This window comes from Tyto alba, unplaced genomic scaffold (genome assembly GCF_018691265.1).
Source record: "Tyto alba isolate M040663 unplaced genomic scaffold, T.alba_DEE_v4.0 Super-Scaffold_18, whole genome shotgun sequence".
Classification (NCBI taxonomy): domain Eukaryota; kingdom Metazoa; phylum Chordata; class Aves; order Strigiformes; family Tytonidae; genus Tyto; species Tyto alba.
This window is the reverse complement of record NW_024881280.1, coordinates 19225599-19246394: the sequence shown is the minus strand read 5'-3', so window position 1 is coordinate 19246394 and position 20796 is coordinate 19225599. Positions and strand designations below refer to the sequence as shown.

Here is a 20796-nt window from a genome sequence, read left to right as displayed (position 1 = left end):
CAAATCAGTTGTATTTTCATAGGTCACTTGTAAGCGTACATCATTAATGTCCTAGCTGACTTGTGTTAAGATCACAATAAGATTAAATTGTAAAGAGAATATGCATACTTGTGTACCTATCTAAAGATAAAGACTGCTTTTGAGAACAGAGCTTTCACTCGCACGTTAAGTAGTTTGTTTGGTATTCTTGTTTATCAGGTAAATTGTGGTTGAAAGAAGAAAAAGGTAATTGTATTAGATTCTATCCAAATAGATGTAAATTAAGTGCCCTAATTAGCTTGATTATTAATATTGAATATTAAAAAAAAGTTACACATAAAATACAATAAATATCATTTCAATAAAAAGAAGAATCCCCTTTTATAAGAATGAGAAAACATGGAAGTTGAAAATAAATTTCATCCTCAAAACTGTATCTTCTCTTGTTGTAGGTGGTACATTTTATACAGCAGAGACAATTGAAAATGCCAGACCTCATTACTACAACTCCTGGGCACTGATACTTTATGCTACAGCATTATGGCTTACTAGCACAGGTTTCATCGTTGTTGATCCAGATGAAGGAGTTCCTAATCTCTCTAGACCTGTCACTCCAACTACAATGTGTCAAGATTCTTCTACCAGGCCCTTGGTAAAATCTCCTGAGGATGTGAATACTGACAGATTTCATCTTATCTTGGGTTAGTGAGTGCATAATCTGTCTAGATGCTGTAACCCAAAATGTAATTTCTAATAGATAAAACTGTTAGCAAACAAATATATAATTATTCACATTTAACTGCATCATTGACTATTGCATCTCTTAGAAAAACACACAGTCAGAAGAATTTTAAGTCCTAGTGAGAAAATTGTAGAGCAATTTCCCAAATGTGGTAGAAAAAACACTTGGCACGAGCTAAAGAAGTCCTAAACAAGTGCTTACGTGCAAGTTCAAAGGTGGTTTTTATCATAGTTGTAGCACTACAATTACAGAGTGTGCAGTTTAGCATCACTGAAGTACAGTCTTACATCACAGAATACTGTGCAGGTCAGAAGGCACTTGTGGAGGTCATCTTGTCTACCACCCCCTGCTCAAGCAGGGCCACCTAAAGGCAGTTGCCCAGGACCATGTCCAGCTGGCTTTTGAATATCTCAAAGGATGGAGACTCCACAGCTGCTCTGGGCATCCTGTGCCAGTGCTCAGTTGCCCTCATGGTAAAAAAGTGTTTCCTGATGTTCACATAAAGCTCTGTTTTAGCCTCCACTACTCCAGAGGCTATTCAGGCAGTTAAATTCAGTCCCAGCTCTCTAAATTTACACAGTTAGGCATTTCTGGTTGTTTTTGTTTTGTTTTGTTTTGTTTTTTTCCTTTGGTCTCTCTTTTTTATCTTTCTTTTTTAATGCCTTTTTGAAATGGATTTGTATGACCCAGAAGTGTATGACTTCTTTTGAATCCCCGTCTTCCTGCACAGAGCCAGCTTCCTTTTGAACTCTATTGCTCCCTCAGTGAAAAGTGGGATCTATGGCACAACAGCTGCTCATTTCCCCTGCTTCCTATACTACTGGATTAGTGCTTCAAATTTCATATGCTTTACCATGGACACCTGACCATTTAATGTTTATGCTTCTGAACATATTCCACTTTTTCATTTTCACTTCCTACAGAGAAACTGAAAGAAGTTTAAAACTTGGACAATTTCTGTTGCACGGCTGTTATTTAGATCAGTTTCCCAAGTACTCACACATTTTGTAATTACATAGCTGTAATTACAACTGGGATGAGAATATGGATCACAGTTTATATGTTTATCTCCAATGTCATAGAATGTCATCTGAAATGACCTGAAAGCTCAGAAAAAAGTTACTGCTTTTCTCTGCTCTGGGATTTGCAAGCTTAGGCCTCATATAATGTCTTTATTGCTGGTGATCCAGCTGTGGTAACTGCAATCTTAAAAATGTTTTTAAAATGGGAAGATAAAGCCTCAGCCTTTGAGTTTGTGAACTATTATTACTTTCTCTATTATTTCCTTCCATTATATAAATCAGTGTGATTAGGCAAATATTCTGCTATATACTCCGTATGAATTCTCTGCCCATTCATTGGACCTGCAGTGTTTTACTCAGAAATTGCTCTATTTTTTATTTATGTTAATAGCCAGTTAAAATCGTGTCTTGTGCTGTCTAGAAGCTGAAGATCTTTCATCGTTTTGAGGGAAATAGAGTTCTTGCCCCAAGATATTTTCAATTCACTTAATAAAAAATGCAGATGCTATTTCTGTGTCTGCTCAACCTATTGTTAGGTTCCTTAGTAATTGATAAAATTACTTTTTAAAATTTCTAGCACATACGGGTTTTTTCTTCTGATGTTTCCAGGAGTTAGTGTGGAATTTCTCTGCTCTCCTCGGTCAGATGCAGCAATGGAGAACATTATTGCCTGCTTACGTGCCCTACAGGCACTCTTCGATGTTCCGTGGCCAAGGTCTAAAATAGGTGGTGATCAGGTAATGTCTTAATGATCAAAAGCTCCCTGGAATTAAAGCATCATTTTAGTTTGAACAGTATCTCTACTTTCTGTTGTATATCTAGGAATCTTCAACACATAAGTAGTAGGTGAATTATATGCTTTACCAAAATCCAAAGCTGTTTAGAAGGAGGAGAGAAAAAGACCACAACATGGAACCTGTAAGAAGACAGTGAGGGGCAGAGAACTTGACATATCATCAATAAGGAGTAATTAGATGAGTAGGATGAGAGCCAGGTAAAGACAGAAATCTATGAAGAAAAAAAATCTCTTACTTGCTCTGTCAAGGGTCAGCTCAATTAATTCTGTTTTAAATATTGAAATTGATAAAAATGGTCAAAGCAGTGGTACTTAAAAAAAAAAAAGGCAAAACCAAAAATTTCGCAACACACCAGTGATCCTAAAAAAAAGTAGTAACTTCAAAATTCCTTCATTTTAATTTAAATTAAGCTTTATACCATCCTGTGTGCCGTGCAATTGTCTAACACAGCAAAAGTGATAAAGCCGATGGACATGCCAAAGTTTTGCTGACTCCTGGTGTGCTCTCCAAGGAAATGCATATACTGTAGGAATGATACAGTGCAGTATCCCCTCCTTCAAGAGCTAAAAGGCCATAAGATAAAGATTACTTGGAGTTTTAGTAGTGTTAAGTGCCTTATCTCTAAATTACTGCGATTACTGTTTTGTTGGGAGAATTGAGCAGGACTGCTCTTCTGGGAGCCAGGAGAAAGATGTTGAAGAAAATGCCACCTCCTGTATCAAATATACCATGTTCCTCAGTGAGATTAATAAGAGTAATACTGTTGGCTTTAACAAGTATTAACCAGTTTCTAAAATTCCTGCATTAGAATAGGGATATATTAAGCATTTTTCTTACTGTAGGAGTTGGGTGTAGAGCTGCTGAATGTTTTGCATCGACTGATACTGACCAGAGAATCACCTGATATTCAGCTTGCTGCCCTTGAAGTGGTTCGGCTGATACTTTTTGCAGCTCAGGAACATGTGAAGGAAAAGCGGCGAAGTGCAGAAGGTACAGTAATGTATGAGATGTTGAATACATGTTATCATGGTTATAGCAGTTATTTCTTGGAACACTAGATTCTGGAAGGAGATATTTCAAGTTGCATCTTAATTGAAGTGTTTTACAGTTGGTGACTAATCCTGGTTTACTTAAGTCAGTCCAGGTGCCTGACATAAGAAATTGGTGTGGTATGATAGGTAGCAGGTGGGTTTTGGTGGTGACTAGACACAGCTGTTACAAGCCAGACTCCACTAGTTACTCCTGTTGTAACTTCCTAAAGTTCATTTTCTAAAAGAAAAAAACTGGAAGAAGAATCAAAACACTTGCATCAGATGACATATTGGCAATCAGTGCATAGTTTACTTATTCAGAAGGATGGATGTTTGCCAGTAGAACTTTGAATACATATGCACGCCCTTATATATGTATCGAGATTATCACTTGATGATGAAACAGTCTTAAGTAGTAAACTTTTTGGAAACAAGGTACAGCCTGCAGATTCAGCCATATTTCTTCTTTGTGTTTTAGTCGATGATGGTGCTGCAGAAAAGGAAACGTTACCTGAATTTGGAGAAGGCAAAGATACAGGAGGACTGGTGCCTGGGAAATCATTAGTCTTCGCAACACTGGAGTTGTGTGTTTGTATTCTTGTCAGACAGCTTCCCCAGCTCAACCCTAAATTAACTTGTAGCCCTGCATTTCAATCTGGAAAACATCTGTTATTGTCAGAAGATGGAAGTAGGCTGGTAGCAGCAGCATTAGTTATTCTCTCTGATGTTCCTGCAATCTGCTCTCCTGAAGGTATGCAGTTTCATCACAAGAAAAGATTAATGAAAGAATATTGGGCTCTTCTGAGCTGCCTTATTATTACCTAATTTTCTCAGCTGGATAAATTTGGCAACAAGTTTTGTTGATTTGCTTGTGACAATTTCCTGTTCTCGTTATTTTTTTGACTGTCAGATTACAAAACAAGTTACAAAACTGAAGCAATTAAAGGAGTAGATTTTCTTTTCCTCCCACATGTAGCAGTGCAATTAATAGATTCATTTTGTACAGGGAAGTATCAGATAGCTACATGATTATATTCTACTTGAGTTGCCTATTCTGAAATTTATAATGCAGACATAAATTCAAATTAAAAGGTAAATTTATCATGTTACCTTTCACTAAAAGCCATCGTTTGAACATTAGGAAACCACTGCAAGGAGTTACGGTTGATTTCTGAGATTAGTTGACTTTTACCAATGATTCACTTCGGATGTACTCCAAACTTAAAAATGGTTCCCTCCCACCACGCCCCAATATCATACTCATACATACAATCTCTCAGTACTGTTACAGCACACGTATAAACCATTTCTGCCCTGCTCTTCTATTCCTGCCTTACGTATCTATGTTACACCTTATGCAAATTTTTGCATTTAGCAGCCCTAGAAATTTCTTCTTTTTTCTCAATTTGTTCTCTGTTACAAGATTCTCCTTTGGGGTATAGCATACTCCAAATGGAGCAGTAGGCAGTTCCTGCTATCATTGTAGGGTGATGGTATGATTTCTCTTTTCCATGTGCAGCTATTATTTATCAGTTGAAAGCAAAAAGAAACAAACATAGCATCTCTTAGATCTGAGGGCAATGATCTTGTAAGAAATATAATATGTGATTTTTCTTCTCTCCCTGTAGATCTTTTTGTCTTTAGCTGTTCATCTTGTTCCACAAACTAACAGCTTGTGGGATCAGACCAGATGGGATATTTATACTAGAGAACTTGAGCATTTATGTCAGGTGACTAAAATTGAAGAGTTTAAACTTGCTTATACAATCATTTGAATAAGGAAGCATCTCCAAAAGCTGATTTATCTAGTCAAGAGAAGAGAATTCCTATGTGGAATTGCATCATTTTTTCCCCTTTAGTAGGTAACTGAAGTTACAGTCCTATGACTAGCATGTCTCTTAATTCAGGCACCTGTCATGATATGTACGCATAGTAAAATTTTCAAATAAATGATGCTCATGAACTGCATTTCCTACTGAATTCCAACAGTCCATTTTCAGAGATTTGGCTGTTTAAAAATAGAAGGTAGATGTCCTAAGGGTCAGAAAATATTTAGGCACATGTCAGAGACCCTCATTATTCAACAGGTCTCTTACGAACATCAGTATATTAAAATCTTAAAAACATAAGCATTTTGCTGATTAGGGAAGGACATAACCATACTAATCCATATGCTTAACTGTGCTTTGCTGAATCAGAACTTAAGATAGAAGCAACACATAAGTATGTAGCTTGCTACATTGTCTCCAATATGTGCAGAATTCTGTATTACTACTAGATTCAAAGACATAAGAACATGCAAAACTCCCATGCCAAGTTATTCCTGTGATTTTAATTTTATTTTATATATTTTTTTCAGTAGTCTCTTATTCTGACAGGTCAACCCTCAGATTCTCAGGTATAGATGAAGATCTGTTCAGTAGAGTGTGGGACAATCTGCTGCTTTTCTTAGGTCTCCTCTTTTCCAAAATATTTGTTAGAGTTTTTTATTATCATTCTAGGAGTTTTTGTTGGACATTCTTAGTCTGAGATCCTCCTCTTATTAACCTTACTAAATTCTTGACTTCAGTGATTTCTTGGAGCAGTGGTATCCTTAGCTAACTACACATCACATGGGAGAAGTATTTCTTCTTACCAGTTGTGAAAATACCCTCTATTAATTTCCTTCAATGTACTGTCTTCAGTATCTTTAGATGCTCATCATTTGTGTTCTGCTCTTCAGTTCTTTGTATACTTCCATAGCTTCTCAGTGCTTCTGACCTTTCTTTTCTTGCTTTTCTCTGAACATAACATAATTCCACACTTCCTCATCATCATGGAAAAGATATATACCACTAATTTAAAAGGGGAAAAAGTGTAACTTCACTTAAGCAGTCTGACTCCAAGTTTGCTATAGCAAGTCACATGATATTTCAAATCGTTCTTCGAATTACCAGTGTCTTTTTTCACATAGGTGATTAAAAATGATAAATTATAAATAAAAAAGAGAATCCAAGAAAATGGCTTTTTCTTTTTTTTTAATGTAAAAGGTAGCTGAATTGTTTTTACTTCTGTGAAATTAATTTGCTTTGTTTTACAGGAAGTGTTTCAGTTCTTCCTACTATCTTGTACCTAATTATTGGGGTACTTAAAGAAACTGCTGTGAAATTGCAAGATGGCCAGTTAACTTTGACAGCTGCTGCATCCCTGCAAGCTCTTAAAGGACTCCTGTCTTCTCCGATGGCTCGAGCAGAGAAGAGTCGGACTGCTTGGACTGATCTTCTGCGTAGTGCTTTGGTCACAGTGCTTGACTGTTGGGATCAAGGTAAGCACGAATTTTGGGTTTGTGTGTTAGAAAAACAAGCCAAAAAATGTGTGGGCGAAAGGTTGCTTGGTTTTATTTAAATTAAATTTGTGCGTGCCTTAAAAAAAGACTAATATCTTAGTCACAGAAGAATTAGTTGGCTGCCAAGTACTGTTGAAACTATAGTGCAGTCTTGTCCCTACAGCTCACATGAGAAGTCATCACCTGTAAAGGTATAAATGTGGGATTTCAGGCTTACCTCTGTATTATGTAGTGCCACAATGCACTCACATGGTACAATGGAATAAACAAAGGCTGTGACTTTAGTGTACAATTGAGCATAAAAGACAGATGTACTGCATGCAGGTTCTCCACAAAGAATTAGTGTCTGTATTGAAGCAAAGGGTATTAAAACTGTAGTTGGATAAAAAATATTTTTGTCTTAAAGTTAATTTTCTGTGTGATGCTTCTTCAACTTTCCAAGTTTGTAGTGTTTTTATCATTCCTTAGGTTTAATCTCTAAGTCATAATATGTTGTTGGAACTTTTGCTTATAGTGATGTTTTTTTAAGTTGTAGCCAAAGAATATACGTTCTTAATGCAGGTTTTATATTGTTCTCAAAATAGGTTGTACCCTAATGTGTCATGCCAACTCTTCAAAGATACTTATTGCACTTTATCCAGAGGAACAGTGGAAAAATAGTATGCTGTTATTTCTAGATATGCATATAACCAACACTGAATTCCCATTTTGGCCTTGGCTTTTATTACAGAAAAAGTCCATATCGGTGCATCAGAGTATGTAATGTATTTGAAAAAAGATATTCCTAGAGAAACATAAACATTGATACTTGTATTCCACCTCTTTGTAACACTCAAATTTTTATAATTACTTTTTAATGCAAATCTAACAGCCTGCTTACTTTATTGATAGTAGATGGGTGTCTCCAAGAACTTGATGAAGTTAGCCTGCTTACTGCTGTTACGATATTTGTTATGTCTACCAGTCCAGAAGTTACTACCATAGAGTGCCTTCAGAAGCGTTGTATTGAGAAGTTTAAAATAACACTTGACTCAAAAGATCCTCTTGTAAGTACTGGTGAAGTCATAAGAATGTCAGTATCATATTAAATGGATTTTATCTTATTTACTGTTCAGTTGTTTCACTTGTCCTGTGTGTTGATTCCAGTTAATTCTGTCCTAAGTATATCTGTCAGGATAATTAAAAATGAAATAGAGTTTGAATAAGTTAGCAAGAACATGTCCAGCAGTGCATTTTATCTTTATTTTTTTTTTATTCTGTATACAGTTCTATATTCCTGTGTTGTTTGGCTGCTTTTTTACTGCATCAGACTCAGAGTTTTATACATTGATAAGTACATGATACAGTTGTCTGGATTTTCAGGCATGTGTTTCATTTTATTTGTTCATTTAATCTTCAACACACAGATCCTCTTTTTCACAATAAACCCCTCAGCTGTGGGTCTTTGGAAGCTGGAGCAAGTACCACTACATAACTTTTACTGTCCCATAATCATCAGCTCCTGGCCACTGCTGGAGGCAGCATATTGAATGAGATGAATGCTTTGTTCCAACCTACTTTAAATATTTTTTTATGTAGTTGCTTTAGACTGTAGTGCCACAGCTCATCTGTTATTCTTCTTCATCCAAAAAACAATGTATCAGGAAAAAAAAATATTTATTATCATTGCAAATACAAATGGCTTTTCTAAGAGTTGGGACTTCCTCACTCTGAAAGTGCAGCTCTTACAATAACATGCATTAGATTTCATGACTGTGAGAATTCACTCTAAACTGGTTTTCTTGCATCTTCTTTGTCTATATTAATGGAGTAACAAAAGATTAAATAAAATGACCTTTACTTGACAAATAGCTGTAAGAAAGTACTTTTTTGTATATCAATACATTTCTAGGATTATAAATACTGGTTTTCACTGTAGGAAACTGGGGATGCCAAATACGACTGCAAGAGAATGGTAGTATGCATTTACAAATTTTATCCAAGTGTTTAGTCATCTGAGCCTTTCCTTATGTAGGAACTAGTCAGTCCTATTGACTTCCAGTGACATGCAAGCTACTGAACCATTTGGGGCTTCTTAAAATTGTGCCTAGAGTTTGACAGAGGTACTGTTTACATGTTAGGCACCTATTTTCAGTCAACTGTATTTTTGTAAAAAAGATTATGTTTTCAAAACAGTGCTAAAACTTAATCTTCAAACAAAAAGAACATTTTTTCCTTAACTCAAAAATGTAGGAAAATGTAGGACTAGGTGGAAAGAAACAGGAAGCATGATCTAGTTTCTCTTAATAATTTGATCACAAGTTATGACACTGCTATTAAGTATTATCCATTAGCATCCTCCAACCTGATGAATTTTCAAGCTGTGAGGCACACTTTTCCCCCTCCCTAAACTTTTGTCTGACCAGCTGTGAGTTTTAAAACACCCTGACATGTATTCTTCGGTATAACACTTTGTAACTGCAAATTTGATTTTCCCTTTAGGTACAGTGTAAGTGCTACCACCTGCTGCACTCCATCTTTCAGCATCCAAACAAAACTGTGTCATATCCTTATATTCATTCTTTAGCACCATCCATTGTCGGAAAACTGCAGGAAACAGAAAAAGCAAAACCTGAAAATGCTGCTGAACTTCAGGTCATTCAAGAGGGAATAAAGGTGGTTACAGCTCTTACAGCCACTGCTGAGGAAGAGCACCGTAAGTTACTTCCATTACTAACATCCAAAGCATTAGACATGCTGAAAGTGGCCATAAGTACCAAATTAAAACAAAATGACCACTAGGAATCCAGTCCTGAACACTAACTGAGAATGTTGGTTCTTTTTACCATACAGTTCAAATAACATTTTCAGCTTTATAGTTTGTGTTAAATATTAACTTAGAGAAATACTTGTACTTTGAAGTTGAAGCTGGTTTTTAATAGTATATGTTTAAGTTGTGTTTTCAATGTTCATAGGTGCTCATTTGGTGGCCTGCCTTCTTCCCATCCTGATTTCCTTCCTTTTGGATGAAAATGCCCTGGTTTCTGCTACAAACTCAGCAAAAAATTTACATGAGTTTGCTTTGCAAAATCTGATGCAGATTGGCCCACAGTACTCATCAGTTTTTAAAAAGCTAATGGCTTCCTCTGCAACTATGAAAGCCAGGCTTGAGTCAGCTGTAAAAGGCAATCAAGAAAGCATTAAAGTGAAGACTTCTAGACATGCAAAGAATCCTGGGAAGAGCTCAAGCATTCAGCTAAAGACCCATTTTCTTTGAAGTCTCATATTGTCATTTTACGCACTTTGATATCAACAGCAAAAAATGTCCCTTTTTATTTCTAATCGGAGTAAGATCATTATGAGTTGGTCTCATATATTTCAGTTTGCACTGAAGTATTACAGAAGGTTTTTAAGAGAAAGCAAATCTCTAGATGACTTCCTGTTAGTTATTTCTCTGAACACTATAAATAAATCTATCAGAGGTCATCTAATCTGTATTTTTCAATTATTTTGGACTAAAATTCCAGAAATGCACATGCCTATATTAAAAAAGTCTAGCATACTTTACCATAGATAGATTTAGGAGCAGCCCACACTTAGCCATTAAGTAAATTTTGTTTTAAATCCGTCTTTGTCAAAAATAAGTTACCCTGATTGGTTTGGGGATTTAACTAGGACATAAATTTACTGGTAGGTTGTAATCTATCCTAATTACTAATTTAACACACTGCATTGTTAAGTAAACAAATTAAATATCCTTGTAAGCCTGACAGTAGATTATTGTTGATCGCAAAATATAAAACTCAATAAAGGCAATATTGATAGCTTTAATCCTAATAACTTCTTGAGCTGGTCAAGATTTAACAAATGTTGTTAAATACAGCTCTACAGCGCTTCGTCACTGAGAACTCCATAGTGCTTTACACAGTGGGACTATTAGGCATATGTAAGTATTTGCAGGCTTGGTGCCTTGCTGCTTGACACAGTCTCACTTCTCAGGATGTATACCCGTGTTAGGTTTGTATTAGGCTAGGCAGGTAATTGACGCTTACACATCTTGTCCAGGATAGGACAGCAATTTTAATATACTGTGCCTCGATTCAGACATCTGCTCTATCTGGATGTATGTTTCCTGATCTTTAAATGATCAGTTATGTATACATGTAACTCGCCTAAATGTATGTGTATCTGCAGTGAGGGATAGACATATCTGAAGTCAGCTTGTCTTGTGTTAAAGTGCAACAAACTTGTCATAAGGAGTATTTAATTAACATTTTTATCAAGGAACATATTTTAATATAGAAAAATAACTACCAAAATTGCAATGGCTATAAAGTATTTTCTACATATAGTGTATTGAATTCTTTGTTAATACCAGTATTATCTAAACCAAACACTATCAAACTGAGGATAGTATTTCCTTCTTGAATCTAATTACTGTAAAAGAAGAAAAAAAAAAAGATTTACAGAACTGAGAAACACACTGTGACTCAGGAAAAGTATGATGTACTGTATTTTATTATAAGTTTTGTATATAAATATAATTGTAAATTGTACAGAAGTAACCATTTGACCAAAGTTCTAACAATTCATTTTTCTAATTTACATAAATAAAGCTAATTTTCTTCACTTAATATTTATCTTGGTCATTTTACCCAATAGCAGAGGAGCTCTAAGGACTTCCTTGACTGAAAGAAAATGTTGGTATGCTGCCACAAGGAAAATAGTAAGAAGTGTTGGGGATGGATGCACTAGGGTCTGTGGCTTGACATTGCAGGTCTGCTTCTTTTCTGTGTAGCACAATGGGTAGATAGGTAGGACCAGGGAGATGGACTTTATGTGAGTGAATACCTGTTCTGTGCCAAGTGCTGAGATGTGTGAGCTATGGGGATGGTTGAGATGCCTTCTGTCTTTCGCTGGAGATCCAGAAGTCCTTTGTTCCACCTCTTCATTGCAGCCAAATCTGTAGTTGTTTGCTGTGTTGAAAGGGAGTTACATTAAATTTGGCACTTACTCATCTTTATCTCATTAGTAATTTTTTATCTCACATGTTTCCCTTCAGTCTCTTCAGAGTTTACTGAGTACTTTTTCTTTTTTCTTTTCTTTTTTTTTTCTTTTTTCCCCCAAAAGCTGCTTCTGGAGAATCATTGATTCTTACAGGACTTGAAACTTTTAAATGAAACTCATGTCATGTTTACCATCAAAGTGGCCAAAAACATTGCTGAGAAAGTTAGTTGTGACAATAAGTATACCTGGCTACTTTTTTTATTTTCTGTAATGGATAAGAACAACATAAACCTTTTTTTCACTAACATTTTTTAATGTTGATAATGCAATCTGATGAACTCCTGCTTTGCTAAAAAACTTTTAAGAAGCACGCTCAAGTTAAAAGCTGTTAAAGTAAAATTTAGAAGAGCCTAGCCCTAGATTTCTTAGAGAGTTAGTAGCTCAGAGCTGAGCCTAGCCCTAGATTTCTTAGAGAGTTTCGTTAGTAGCTCAGAGCTGAGTCACTGAGAAGTGCCATAATTATGTGATTTGACATTTCTTGGTCAACTCTTGTATTCTAAATGCAGAAGCAAAAATGATTCCATGAAGAGAGCCATTGCTAATTCTTGATGTCTACTGTAAATTAGGACATAGGTATGAGCTTAATTTATCCAGTTAATTAATTTATCCACATAGTAAAAATACCTGTGCCCTGAGCTGTGCTTTGTTATGTACACTTAAAACAAATGAGTGAATAAATCTACACAAGTAAGATTTTATAAATGACTCTTAGAATCTTGTTTCATTTATAAAAAGAATTTGGCTTTCCGATGTCTTCGAATCAGTCTTGTTTATTTACAAGGAGCTTTCTTTTTTCTTGAAGAAATAAGACCACAGAGCAGTTCTGGTTTTAATTCTACTCTTCTTTTTTAGGCATTGCTTGCCATTCAAGCTCTTATGTTGAGCCAGACAAAAAGAGCCAGACATATGTTTAGCCATAAACCAAAGTCTCACTTTTACTATTCATGTTTTCTGTGTCCCAAGCCTCCTTGGTGATTGTTATTCTTGTCATGTCTCTACAAGCATCAGTAAATTTTCTTCCAGAAAATTGTCTTTGCAAGGAAGTATGCGGCCTGTATGCATGTTTGCTTTGTATGTTTCCACTGTTTATTTTAAAAGTTTAATGTTTTTGTGTGAGAAAAGGTCCTGCCTATGCCTAATCTTGTGTATATATAAAAATATGTGTACATCACAGAATGCAAAAATTATTTGCAGACAACTTTATTGAGCGCAACAAACTAGAATTAGTCAAAACCTTGTAAAAGCATCACACACAGTTGGGATGTGGTTGTTTTTAATTGGATGAGAGTCTGTAGCACTCCAGCTGGATAAACAGCATTTCTACTAGCATTTCTTAGGCTAAATAAATCTTGAGATTGCTCTGGTGTGATCCAAGGTAGTCAGGCTCAGAGAAGTGTTAGTCAAGTGATGCAAGTATCACCGTAAAATAGGATTACCAAATGCACAGGAAGCATAGCAGGTTGTTTAGTAATAACTGTCAATTAATAATTGGAATTTCCAAAGGGATTTTTTTTTTTCCCCCAAGGCTGCCACAGCAGTAAGAGTGTGAGTCAATGCAATTGCAGGAGGGGTGGAGTGATGTAGGGTAGTTTGCTAGTTTATCAGAAGTAATAATAATACTGCTTAGTAGGGATCGGGCAGCAAATTCAATTGGGATTTCAATATAGTTTTAATTTGAATGAAGTTGGACCTCTCTGTGGCAGTAACAGTATATGAGGGGTCACTGTGACAGTCTTCTCTAAAGCTTTATGCCTAATCTCACTGCTAGGTATACATTTTTTGTTTTCAGCTTCATGAAATGTAACTCTTACTGTATCAATAGACAGCAAATCAGAAGCTGTTTCCTAGAAGAGCATATTGTTTCCTAGCCAATAGCAATCTACTAATAAACTGTTTGTTTTCTTCCAGTGAAAAACTTGGCCAATGATACTTCAAGCAAGGCAAGAAAGCAATGGGAAAAATCCTTAGAAAATTAACACTCAGTTTTTAAATAAAAGAACACACAGCGAGATAGATTATTTTTCTATTTATCTGCACTGTGGTGTCAAAAACAACAGGAAAAGTCACTCCCTTGTGTCTTCAAAGCAGCACTGCTTGGCCGGCCCTGATCCTGTGCGCGTTCCTAGATGCTGCTTTTTGCACGTGAGAAACCCATGTGGCCTGATTACACACTGACAAGTAAAGTTGCTCTTATAATAGAGACATAATTAAATAGTTGTTGAGGTGCAACCTCTGATCCTTAAAAATAGCCAGTAACGTTAAACTCTACTTTCATGCAGCCAGGTATTAAAAGAAGCGCTCAGATTTGTTCACAGTGCTCTTGTCTGAGCAACATTGGAGCTGTTGCTGTAGATGACATTTCACACAGGACTCCAATTAGCTGAGGTATGTAGCAAGCAGTTCATTTTTACATATACTGCTCAAGCTATTTAATGACAGTGAGGTATAGCTTCAAAGATATAAAAATTAAAATGCATATTTGACCAGACATGACAAGCTTTAACAGCCTCTAACGTATTTTAAAATAATGAATAGTGAGAGTTGATTATGTAGAATAAAATAAACCAGATGCATTTGATACATTATTATGTTCTGCACAAGGAAGCACTAAAGATGTCAGTGCTATGCCACCAACCTCTCCAAAATGTTATGTTGTGTGGTTCTTATTTTGGTTTTGATGTACAGTTGTAGATTTTTTTTTTTTTTTCTCCTAAAATGTTCTCTTGGATTCTCTGGAGAATAAATGGTTTATTACATATAACAATGAGAGGGGAAGTGACACTAAATATAGCACAAGTAGGGATGAAGATTTTGTCTGAGAAAAAGGTCAAAGCAGAAGCAGGTTTCCAAAACCTCCTGAAGTAATCTGGGGTAGATTAACCCAAATTCACTCGCTTTGCAGCCAAGTATCAATTTTGCTCTGTGGTCCTATCCCCACTTCCACAGTCCCACCCGCCTGAAGTGCAGAATCAGACTCGGGAAGGCAGAATGTGGCATCAGATCCCCCTCGCTGTGCTTGCGCTCCAGCTGCGAACGGGGGCTCTGGCAGGAGAAGACAGAGGGGGAGGGTGAGTACCAGCCACACGCGGCAGAGCCTGCTCTTGGGGGGCATAGCAGTGGACGTGCCAGTTTGTGTAGTTACTGCACAGAAAAAGTTGTTGTTTATACATGAAAAGAAGTTTGCAGGTGAGGAAAGTCTGTTTCTCAAAGTTGCTGGTAAGAAGCTAAATTTAGTAATGGCAAAGATTGATAAAAGCCTATTCGAAGCTACAGCTTTATGAGTTGAAATTGTCTAGCCTAAAATTGGGGTTTTTTAAGTCAGTGTTAATATTCATGTATTAAAATTTATGTGAATTACCTCACTGCCAGTGAAATGCAATATAGAATTGCTGAGATTCCCCATTACTATTAGTGGGAATTTTTTTTTTTTTTAATTATTATTACCTTCTCTGGGGAAGATTTTGATTATGGTGTTTTTGTAAGCATTTTTTTTCTGCCTAGTTCTCAGTGTCCTTTTCTGCAAGAAAAGGAGAAGGTTTTGTATGAGACACATTTTCAGTGGAAGTACAGGCCTCAGGGATTCTGGAAACAATTATGATTTGTATCTAAAAATAGAATTGTTATGCAATTTGAGAATATAACCTATCATTATGGAAGCAAATGCCCTTAGCCTCATCTTCTCTCATGTAAGATTCATGGCAAACACCAAGGAAAAATTATCACTGATGTATGCACGTTTCACAGGAAACACAGATACAAGGATAACAGGTTCAAGCTGTTGCCACTAAATTTACCTGAAATTCAGTTCAAGGAATCAAAGAATTTGCCTATAGGAAAAATCAGGTTTTCTTTTATGATACTTCATCAGCTATATTTATTAAATGAGCAAGGATGGGATGAAGAGAAGTAATAGAAGAGACAAAGCAAGTAAATGTTTTTCCACCTCCAGTCTGAGGCATGATGCAATCTCATGTTTTGCTGTCAGGGAGTCAGGTGACGCCATAACGTGGTCAGGGGGAGGGCGGGAGGGCAGATGGGGTTTTTAGTCCATATTACTCCTAGTTCCCTTTTGAGGCCAACAAATCTTGGAATAATTATTTTGTAAAATGAGAATTCTCAAGCTGGCTGGGAAGAACGAGCAGTATCAAGTTGGAGCCAAAACCCATCTGTACTTCTAGGCACCCTCTAAACAAGTAGTTTTCTCTGAGGGCAGCTGAACCTGGGGAAGCTATGAGTGAATACCTTCTTTTCCAAGTAGGCAATTTCCTACCTTTCCAGCAGGTTTCTTTAAGTACCTGCTCACACAGGCAGCTGTTCTGGGATCTCACCAGACCGTGCAGCTCAGGATCATGAGGCTGTGTGATACGTGTCGCTCAGTAACTGCCGGCGACCTGGCTCCGTGCTGAGACTGCCAGTAGTCAAATGCAGCTAGACTTTGTGGATAAATCCAGCTGATACATAGAAGTGAGCTGTTATTCACATTGGTCTGTGCCATGTGTACTGAGTAGAGAGCAGAGAGACCATGGAAGCAGATTTGGAAGGTGAGACAACTCCTGCAAAGCTTCTGTGACCTGGAAAAGGGAAGAGGAAGCAGGGACTTACCTGCTTTGTCAAGCTTGAAGCGACCACTGTGGCAGCAAGACCTCTGCATATGACAGACTACCTTTGTGTAGTTATGAGAGAATTTTTTCCATTATATAAAATTAGCCAAAAACTTCCAGTGGCTTTGTTAGATTAATGAGAGGACACAGCAGCTCATGAATTCCCTGCTACTGCCTGTGGAAACTGACTGTTCCAGGCTGCAGCGCATCCTGGCTGGATCAACTTTACGGCTGGTGGTCAGGATTTGAAACTGTATTTTCCACTGGCTTGTTCTGGATGTGAACTAAAGGAATGGATTGCAGTGCCATAGTTTTCTCCTTCATGAGGTAATGAGTATATTAACTGTCAGGGATTCTATCCTGATTCCCTAGGCTTGTGAAGCCATACCTAGGCTACACAGGATGCCCTCAAAACAACTAAATCTTATTTACTTTTTTCATATCTGTGTATTTCTAGTAAGTGCAAGAACTGAGGGATACAAGCAAGTATTTAAAATCCAGTTCCTGTTCATGCTAATATCCCAGAACTATGTGCAACTCACTGTTAGAGACCTTTTCTGGCTGTCTTCCTTATGTTTTCAGGTAGCCAGCACTCAGCCATGACTTGCTGAGTGACTTCTGCTGGGTGCAAGTGCTAGAGAGCAATATGTTCCAGACAGTGAACCAAGAGAGATTGCTGTGAAGATGGGGCAGGCCAGATGGAAGAGCAGCAGCAAAGGAGCAAATACAGAGGCTGCAGAGGAAGCAACAACGTTCTTGAGGAATTGTTTTTCAAATCAAACAAATGCTGAAAGATTAGGACTGGACAGAGTGGAAGGAAGGGGGAAGGAGAACAAGAGACATGCGCACAGGTAGTAAGAGAAGGAAGAGAAAATAATAATTAAATCAGTTACCTGGTTGACTCATTGCTTGAAAATGGCCTGTGTGAGATATCATAGCTTAATGGCTGACTGGAATCCTATAAAATATTTTACAAATGAAACTAATCTGTAAAGTTCATACAATTTTATGATACATTAGGTTTGCTCATTCTATTTTGTACTGACCATTGTTTATCATCAGGAAAAAAAAAAAAGAGACTGCCAACCATCCATGTAAGTCAAAGCAAAACACTTTGTACTAGCAGCACAGGATGAGACAAGTTAATGACATTACTATAAAAAGTAATGCAAAGTTACTTATTTGCAATACTGAGAATCTATACCTGTCACCGAAATATGCAAAGCAGCCACAACTGGATCACATTCTATACAGTCTCTAAGTAAACCATGAAAACAGTCACTGCAATGACAGAAACTTCATCAGAAAGTAGTTTGTTCCACACCAAAAAAAGAAAATTATTAAGTATATGCAAAGTATATGAAATTATGTAACTCATCAACTGCAACAGCAGACACAAGCTCTAGTTCCCATTGTCTTTTCACTGCTGGTTACAATACCTGTGCATACATTTTGTATATTTTCACTAAAAGATTTTGAAATTATTTATAAGGAGTTACCTGAATTGCAAAATTTCCACTGTTCTTAGATTTTGACTTAAACCAGTGGGTAGTCTTTGGAACTGAAGACCATTCCTCAGAGGGTGTTCAGAGGCCAGAAAGAAGGCAGAGAGAGTTGGTAAGTGTTTGTCACTGTTCAGTGTCAGCTGAGTTTTTCTAGGACAGGTAGATGGGACCCGAGTGCACTTACTGGTTTCTGGTTATTGTGATGCCAGGGAACTGCCAGCTCACTGTAATTGCTGGCAACAGCTCACTTCCTTCAGGGCAGGGAAGAGAGGGTAAATACCTTGAGCCTTTAATTATAGCTTGTTCTTACTGCCCAGTTCTGAAGAAATGGAAGCTGCTGATAATACAGCCTGCACAAAGCAGGGCCTAAGAAGGGAAATTATTTTCAAAAGCACAAATAAATGTGCTTGTTGCCCTCTTGGGGAGAGAGGGGAAATGGAAAGAAATCAAGGAGGTGCCAGAAAAAACATTCTTTGAAGACTGAATATTGCTGTGCCCTTAGTGTGTGTGTCCACCCCCCAGCCCAACCCCCACCCCCCAACCCCCACCCCAGCTGAGAGCGTCTAATTATTTGCAAAGTGCCAGTTTTAGTGACCTTGATAGAAATATACTGAGGCCACTTGGACTACTGTCATGCAAATAAGATACTTGTTGTGCAGGTTATCTGGTTAAGAATTCCCCATAGTTGCTCAGTAGCAATTGCTCTCTAGAAATCAAAGCCTCTGAATTCTTTCACAGCTACACCAATGCAGATTAACTGACCTTGATAACAGAATTGTTCCACAGCAGAAAGATGATTATGAAGTGGTTGAGCTTTTAAACTTTTTCCCATTTATAAATCCAAGATTATCCCATTTCTTAGCTGAACTGCAATTCAGTCGTTGACTCCTGCTCTACTAGATCACTAGAACTAGTGAATAAATTCTCAGTAATTAACATTGTGACAAGGATTTTTTTTGAAAACAAAATAATCACTGAAAACCTCAAAAAAATTAATAACAATTTGACAACATTACTTGTAGATTTGAGACATTTTACTATTTATCAGTATATGGTAAAGTGTTTACATAAGCTAAGTGTAGGGAAGCTTTTTTTTCCTGGGTTGTTTCTGGTTTAAAATCACACTACTCCACTTCTTGTTCAAAATAGATTGGAATCAGAAAGACAGATGGGATACTTTCCTGAAAGGGTGGTAATGAGATTAACTTAATCTTTTTACATTTTCTCAAGTATTTGTCATATCTGATCAGTCACTGTTATTCTTTGGTTTTCAAGCTGAAGTTTGTGGAACTGGTTTATCTATTGAAACAGACAAAAATGTGTTTTCTTTTTTTCATGTAGGTCCTCCACTCATTGCTCTCTTAGATATCATCTGGTCTGATCTGAACTTTGCTATGAGGCTGAGCTTAAGGTTATCTTACAAAGAGCATTCTGTTCCAATGGCTCTGAAATCTGAAAGCCACAGCCTGAGCAACACTTAATCATGATTTAAATAAAATCCAAATATTTTGGTAGTCAAACCTTAATTTAAAATACTTGAATGGCCTGGAATTTCAAGTTACTTTGCATGTAAAACTTGGTCTGGAGTAAAAATGGGAGAAAGGGAGGAAAAAAGATTGGACAGATTGCAAACGAAAATGCTGAACTTGCTGCCAATTGGATTTAGATGTGGCACCATTCCTGAGAAAAAAAAGAACAGTAGTAGAGGGGGCTCATTTTCAGAAATGCTATATCATTGGTATTAAAGTGGTTTATTTATTTTTGGAGAAGTGTTTGCAATGGCCTATCAGCCAGGATACAGCCTGCATTCCTACCCCCAGGCCTGAAGCTACTGTGTGGACAAGCTGGGTGATTATCCTGCTGGGAGAGGAGACAAAGCCAAAGCTTGTGGGTTTGATGGCAGAGGAGACCTTGTCCTTAGGTGTGCCTGTGAGATGGAGGGGGTACTGTGATCCTCCTGGCTTCTTCTATCAGTTCTGCTGGATCTTAAAGGAAGTTTACATGTAGGACGTGTCTGTCATTTGAAGGATGACAAGGGAGAAGTTTGTTTCAAGGATGGACAACCCAAGGAACTATTTTTTCTATGTAAGATATAATTTTGGAGAAGAACTATTTAAGGCATTGGAGAGACCAAGTTGTGTTTCCCTAAAAGTACTTTAAACTCCTGTGAAAACTCCGTTCCAGAAAGGGTGCTAGAGTTAGTGGTATTTGGTATGTGCAAAGAAACCAGGAAGCTCTTTCAAGGAACTGGTGGGGTAGGTGTTGCTACAGTCCCAGAGATGCTCCACATCTGAAATGAAAGAGCCTGAGGAAAAAAAAGACAAAACATTTTTATCAGTCAGGATTGGTCTTAAGAGTGACGTGCCAAATAGCTCTACCCATAGAGGTTGCATGAAAGGAAACCCAGCAGCACCACTGTGAAGTGATACTGAAAGTATAATCTTTATTCACAGAATTTCTACTAATAAAATTGATTCAAATATTTAATTTCACTTGCCAGTCTTATCTATAACTATGTCCAAGACTATCAGACAAGAGAATCCTCAATGCTCTTCTCTAATGCAACCATATATTTCAAGATCAGTAGTCCAAGATCTACTAGTTTTACATGATTTTATCATCTGTTATTCTATGTTCTTATAAATAACAACTCGTGCTGACAGGACCACTTTTAATATTAATTATTAGGTTTGCTTTTAATCCTTATCTGTGATTTGTGCTTATTCTAACAGCGTAAAGCATCAGGCA

General features: G+C 37.1%; 1 protein-coding gene and 2 long non-coding RNA genes across 13 annotated transcripts in view; 2 read left to right on the top strand and 1 right to left on the bottom strand.

Moving 5' to 3' along the window:
* HEATR5A (HEAT repeat containing 5A) overlaps positions 1 to 10361 on the top strand; it is a 66713-nt gene extending 56352 nt beyond the window's left edge. For 6 of the 9 annotated variants that reach the window (XM_042790560.1, XM_042790559.1, XM_042790557.1 and 3 more), the window contains 8 exons: positions 432 to 680; positions 2353 to 2480; positions 3383 to 3530; positions 4050 to 4322; positions 6651 to 6875; positions 7788 to 7942; positions 9378 to 9591; positions 9851 to 10361. In XM_042790560.1, the coding sequence (XP_042646494.1) occupies positions 432 to 680; positions 2353 to 2480; positions 3383 to 3530; positions 4050 to 4322; positions 6651 to 6875; positions 7788 to 7942; positions 9378 to 9591; positions 9851 to 10152 (1694 nt within the window). In that variant the 3' untranslated portion in view covers positions 10153 to 10361. The remainder of the gene's footprint in view (positions 1 to 431; positions 681 to 2352; positions 2481 to 3382; positions 3531 to 4049; positions 4323 to 6650; positions 6876 to 7787; positions 7943 to 9377; positions 9592 to 9850) is intronic. The other 3 variants (XM_042790561.1, XM_042790558.1, XM_042790562.1) reach the window with 2 other exon arrangements.
* Positions 10362 to 11618: 1257 nt separating this feature from the next.
* On the bottom strand, positions 11619 to 18133 carry LOC116965732. 2 transcript variants are annotated; one of them, XR_006165127.1, is made up of 5 exons: positions 18043 to 18133; positions 17437 to 17501; positions 16238 to 16513; positions 15387 to 15459; positions 11619 to 11851 (listed from the first exon to the last, which is right to left on the bottom strand). It is a non-coding gene; the product is annotated as an uncharacterized LOC116965732 (long non-coding RNA). The 2 variants fall into 2 exon arrangements; XR_004409601.1 differs by lacking the exon at positions 15387 to 15459 and having other exon boundaries at positions 16213 to 16513.
* LOC116965733 lies at positions 13851 to 18153 on the top strand. 2 transcript variants are annotated; one of them, XR_004409603.2, is made up of 4 exons: positions 13851 to 14120; positions 14222 to 14327; positions 14889 to 15010; positions 18072 to 18153. It is a non-coding gene; the product is annotated as an uncharacterized LOC116965733 (long non-coding RNA). The 2 variants fall into 2 exon arrangements; XR_004409602.2 differs by having other exon boundaries at positions 13851 to 14327.
* Positions 18154 to 20796: the final 2643 nt, after the last annotated feature.